This window comes from Aplysia californica, unplaced genomic scaffold, assembly GCF_000002075.1.
Source record: "Aplysia californica isolate F4 #8 unplaced genomic scaffold, AplCal3.0 scaffold00167, whole genome shotgun sequence".
Lineage (NCBI taxonomy): Eukaryota > Metazoa > Mollusca > Gastropoda > Aplysiida > Aplysiidae > Aplysia > Aplysia californica.
In genome coordinates this window covers 359792-365729 of record NW_004797437.1, presented here as the reverse complement: position 1 = coordinate 365729, position 5938 = coordinate 359792, and the positions used below count along the sequence as shown (strand labels likewise).

At 36.8% G+C, this 5938-nt stretch overlaps 1 protein-coding gene across 1 annotated transcript; it reads right to left on the bottom strand.

Moving 5' to 3' along the window:
• Positions 1 to 1174: 1174 nt before the first annotated feature.
• LOC101852624 lies at positions 1175 to 4954 on the bottom strand (the record flags this gene model as incomplete). The annotated part of the gene is given in 3 exon segments (XM_013082286.2): positions 1175 to 3737; positions 4191 to 4256; positions 4905 to 4954. Coding segments are annotated over 3 exon segments (245 nt in total), but the record flags the coding sequence as incomplete, so codon positions are not given.
• Between the last annotated feature and the right edge of the window lie 984 nt (positions 4955 to 5938).

The following is a 5938-nucleotide window of genomic DNA, read 5'->3' as shown; positions in this document are numbered from 1 at the left end:
TTTACAATATTCATGTGAGTACAAATTGTACAGAGGAATGGCTTAACATATGCAATCAACAGCATAAGCACTTAGACGTGTAGCCACCTATAGTTATAGAAAAACACTGTAATTTTTTGTTGAACATAAGAATTATCTCTGTCTAGAGTGAAACAGAAGATGAAACCAATTTTTCAAAGGTGTACTGTTTGAGGACATTTTTATTATGACATACCTCACGGCAAGAAAACTTAGTTTTTGCATTTTTGGTTATCAGATGTTTGAACTTTCCCAGGCTAGACGATCACATGGAAGTCTCGAGTACACTGGAGTCGGAGAAGAAGTGGAACTGCGACCTCTTGACCTTGAAGAGTGCCCGGGCTGCGCATAGAGTAGGTACTAACACTAACAGTGTACAAATGTCTTGTAAAAGAGGGATGGCAGAGGTGGGGGGGGGGGGAGATTCTGATAGATAAACTGTACGTAAGGCAAAGATAGCTCAGCGTGATGAGTTGTGAGAATCGGAAGAAAAAGCTGAGGCAGCAAACAGAACGTCATGGCTTCAGCTGTCGGCAGCTTCCCATGGCCGTATAGCTGCCCTATTACAACTTTGTATACTTCGAGAATGGCAGAAGTTACTTGCAATATCACAACTGGCATATCTGTAGATGGCTAGTCAAGTAGAGGGTCCATAAGGACTAGATGGAAATATGTTCGTTTTTAAGCACAAGGGGGCTACCACGAGAAATGCTGTTTTGAGAAAATTGAAAGCAAAGTTTTTGGACCCTTGTTCAGTTTCTTTACAAGACAAGGAGAGTTTTCTCCATAGCCAAACAAATATACACACCAATGAAACCAAACTTCTCCTTTAGGTAGGGCAATGCCCACTTTTGGTGTAGGTCAAGATTTCTGAAAAACCCCAAAATCTGGGTTAGCCCACTTGTCCTTAAAAGCGACCACATATGCATGAATGAGTATTTTACAATATATAATTTTCTTCCTCTATAATGCATGTTACATTCTTTTTAAACAAGATATCTTGAAAGTGTACTAAAACATTTAAAGACGTTAAATATTAAGTTTGCAACGGACATTTAAATTCGAAGTTTGAAGAGCTCAAAGTTAGCCGTAGTGTTTCCTCATTCCGGGCAGAAAAGAGATTAGGCTGAAAACCAAATACAGCACACAGTGATGTGTATGGCAAAGTTGTAATTTGTTTCAAATCTTGACTATAATTGGTTGTACGGCCACTGTATTTGTTTGGTAAGTCACTGAATTCTTCTCACTTTGGTGAAATTTTCTCGTGTTTGATCTTTTTCTATCCGAAACACTACGACAAATGTTATATAAAAAAAAATAAAACATTTACAATTTCAACTTTCATGTATGGTAACTTCTGATCTCGACATATATAATAGTCTATAATTCCAAATATTCATTATAATGTAATTGAACATCGTAGCTCTTAGAAAGAATTGAATTGTACAACACTTACAGAAATATTTATGGACCGCTGGATGCATGAAGAATGCACGGACAATGGCATCATTTGAATATGAAATGACAGACAAGCATAAGTTTGTTTAACACATAGATGGTAATGGGTGCATGAAGCCGAGTAAGACAGTATGATGCTTGGGTATATTGAAGCAGTTTACAACAAGTATTGCATGATAGCATTTGCCACTTAAAACAATGAAGTTTAAGAAAAAATCCCGACAAGTCAAATGTTAAAGGATGAAAATTTTCACTGTCATGAGATTCCTCTTCCAATCTGCACCATCTCTTTAAAAAACACATAACGTTCTACTATGAACTCTTGTTTTTTTTATGCACATTCAAATTGCACAGAGATTCTTATTAATGAAAACAGACACAGCGGCCAAAAGAGAAATGGATGAATCAGAGCAGAAGTATGAGAGTCAAAACACAGAGTGGCTGCCTATTATCTTCACTGGCTTGCATTCATAAAGAAGGGAAAACAAAAAACCTAATGAGAAAACCTTACTGCACAAATAGCCAGTAATGTCCATCCCTTGATACAAAATATTCTTTTCTTATAACAAAAGAGAGGTGTTACTTAAGCATTTCATAACCAATGGGTCACTGAGAACAGTCCCCTCATTTTTTCCTCTTACGATTATGAACCATCTCCGCGACAGTGCACCTGACCCACATCTTACAGTTACACCTACCTCGACACCTTGTGGTATAACAGGACTGAAAAAGTACATCTGTGAGGCGTGCTGACTAAATGAGTTACGTCTCGCAATCCAAGAATGGAGATATGGTCCAAAAATCGACACAGGGGTCAGATTTATAGATTTTCAATTGATGCCATTTTACTGAGTCTTTCATTCTTCCATACTTACAAATTGTACAAACTTCACCCATAAAGTTGATGAATCAATTTCCATAACAACCTAAATCTGAGAAGTAACTAATTTTGTCAGCACACCTCACTGCATCTTTCTCTCTGTCTGTATTTCTATATCTGATCTAAATGCTACTAGGCTGCTCCCAAGTGAAGTCATTATTGGTGCTTACTTTGAAATCTGGCTTAAACAGCTTCTAATCTTGATGCTGTTTTGAAGATTTTACGAGATTAGTAACATTAGTAAGACTGAAAGCAGTGACAAAATAAAGTCCTTGAAGTAAGACAGGATATTGGGGACACTTTGCTTACTGAGAAATTCTCAAAGATCATACATTCAAAGAATTGTCAAGATGTTAAAAAGGTAAAGAGAATTAAAAGCCAGTAGAAAATATACATGATTCTATGATTTGAATAATTTGAATAAGAAAACTGATACATAAGTATGGCTACCTTAAAAAAACCAACCCCCCATCCCTTATGAAATGTGAGAAAACCGTGATGTGGCGCCTACTATAGAAACAACGGATGTTTGTCGCAGGATACAGATCTTCAGAAAAACAATATCATGAACAAAATTCTGCCAAGTTCCGGGTTTCACATAAATTCATGTTTGTCCATCAAGGAGTGCTGATCCTCTGATAAGACCACAATGTCTTGAAATATCCGCCTCTACAGGGCAGATCAGCGAGGAAAGATCAGAGAGTGTTGGAGTAGGGGGAAGCCACGCCAGAAAAAGAGTAACCCCCCCCCCCTTGAAGCTCTTGAGGTCAGGCCATGCCCAGATCATGATCCAATGGAGCTCTCCATGTATTTCAAAACTTTTGCTTCTCCGTCTTTCTGGAATATGAACCCTTTTCATTTGTACTTTTTTTTTCTTAAAAAGAAATAGTAAGTAGGCCTATACAATTCCTAGTTATACAAGTTGACAACTGCACATACTGTAGACATGTGTACCGTTGTTTCATGAATTGAATTCAACAGGTTACACATGGAAAAGATAGAAAGGAAGCTATTTATCTACGCTTGGGTTGCATTACTTTCTCTAAAATCCGAACTTGTAGAAAAGTGACACAAAAGTAACAGTTGATCATTTGATCTTTTTCTCCACCCAAGATCCTGCCACCGAGGGCCCAAGCAAAAAGACGCAAACAAAGCAGTTGACGATGAGATGTAGGTCGTGCTCCGACGCCGGTCACATGATGTCTGATGGCAAAACCGAGCAGCTACACCCTCGGATGTTGACGAGAGAAGACTACATGTTTGTGTCCAGCACGGAATGCTTTGAGTTGCGCACTTCCTCTGCTCCGTAGGCGTTCAGTGTTGCAAACCGGTTGTCCCGAAGGTGAGCGATGTTAGATGAAATACAGATGATGAAACACACCTGGAACAAAGACATTGAATGTGCTCTACATATCTGAAGATGAATAAATGAAAGAATGGATAAATGGATGAATGAATGAATGAAAGAATGAATGAATGAAAGAATGTACGAAAGAACAAATGAACAAACAAACAAACAAATGAACAAATGAATGAATGGATGAATGAAAGAATGAATGAATAAATGAATAAAACAAATTAAAAAAAGGTAGGAGCAAATACGGAAAGGACACAAAATTATCATACATCAGCACTTTCACTTGGGGTCCGAAAACAGGAAATTACCCAAAACTGTACAATATATGATCGCCTTTAACACTTCGATTTTCTCAAAACAGCATTTTTCGGGATAGCCCCCTTGCGCTTAAAAGCGGCCATATTTGGTTGATTTACATACATGTAAAAGGAACAAAATCCCCCAAAGTGACTACGCCCGGCGTAGACATCAACTTACCAGACTGTTGACAATGACGATTGCTGCGAAAAACGCCACTGCGTAGCTGATGAGTAAGTTTTCCGTCTGAAAATGTTTTAAAAAAAGCAGAAGATGGAATAAAAATATGTAAATAAGCACAATCAACTCTAAGTAAGGCTCAAACTAAAGTGGACATGTAGTCACACTTATTCAAACATTGTGTTTACTGAATTCTTAAAAATTCACTATTCTGACAGAACAAAATTAACGATAAAATTTTAATGCAGTTTCCAGGCCCTTTTCCTGTCTGCCCCAGAGAGGTTCATCAATTTTATGAGATCAGAAACTTTTAGATTGCAAGTCTTCTTGAGGAGGACAAACAAAACATAGTGCAATTCACACCAAGGCAAGGAAGCGTGATGAAATAAAAGTAGGAATTAAGACATGATTTTAAAAATGTCAATACATTTGAAAACCAATAGCTCTTGCAATTTTGGGTGTAAGAAGAAAACAGAAACAGAGGAGGACATGAACTCAACATCAGCAGTGCCAAAAGTCTCACAAAGGCAGAAGGTGATTTTTATCCTTGTTCTACAATTATAGGCCTACAGCATTGTCCAAAAACTACAATACACGTCAAGAACGAGAAATTTCTGACTTAGTTTTGACTTTTAACCTAAACTTTGGCGGCCCGGCATACTTTCATACATGAAAATCCTCCCCCAAAAAGCCATTAGCTTTGCTATTTCTCACCTTTTCCTTGAACTCCGTCAGTTCATTTCCTGTGTATTTACCAGAGAATCCTGCACGTGGTAGAAAAGAACATAAATTATTAATATATACTAAAATGTTCAGGTGGTAAAAAAGAACATAAATGATTAATATATACTAAAATGTTCAGGTGGTAAAAAAGAACATAAATGATTAATATATACTAAAATGTTCAGGTGGTAAAAAAGAACATAAATTATTAATATGCTAAAATGTTCAGGTGGTAAAAAAGAACATAACTAATTATCAATTTTAAAAAATACTAAAATATTCAGGTGGTAAAAAAGAACATAATTATCAATATACTAAAGTGTTCAGGTGGTAAAAAAGAACATAATTATCAATATACTAAAGTGTTCAGGGATAAATATTATATGCATTGGCCTTCATCAAAACAGACTTTACAAAGAGGTCCGAAAATTTCACTTTGGACAAGGAATGAAGCCTACTACATAGAGGGGGGCTACAGCTGAAGGTATCTGGCTTATTGGCTCATCAAATGTCACCAAAATTCACACATATAACAAGCATAGTAAGGAGTCTTAAAATCCGCAATCAAATTTGAGAAAAAAAGTTTCGTTTCCATGGATACGGCGGCAATATTGGATTTTGTTGACACATCTTACGTAATTAATACCACACTTATTTTTCATGGAAATGAATTGTTTGGTTTTTTTGCATGCATCTTGGTAAACCATAGATCTACAAATCTGGGTGATGAATTTTTCCTAAACGTCCTAGAACATTTTTAATGAATTTTTTCCTGAGGTAGTGTTCATGTTTGCAAAAAATCGGTGACAATCCACATTCCAAACACCACCAACGAAAAGCTATTCCATAAAATATCAAAATTTCATCATTCAAAATCACAGAAGTACATTATATCTCATTTTTGTTTTTGTAAAGTGTTTTACGGCGCTCGCAACTGCATAAGGTCATATGAGCGCACGGGACACACCTAATACTTTTTCGTTGGTAGGAAATTTTGAATTTTGCCCGGGTGGCGGCCGAAGCCT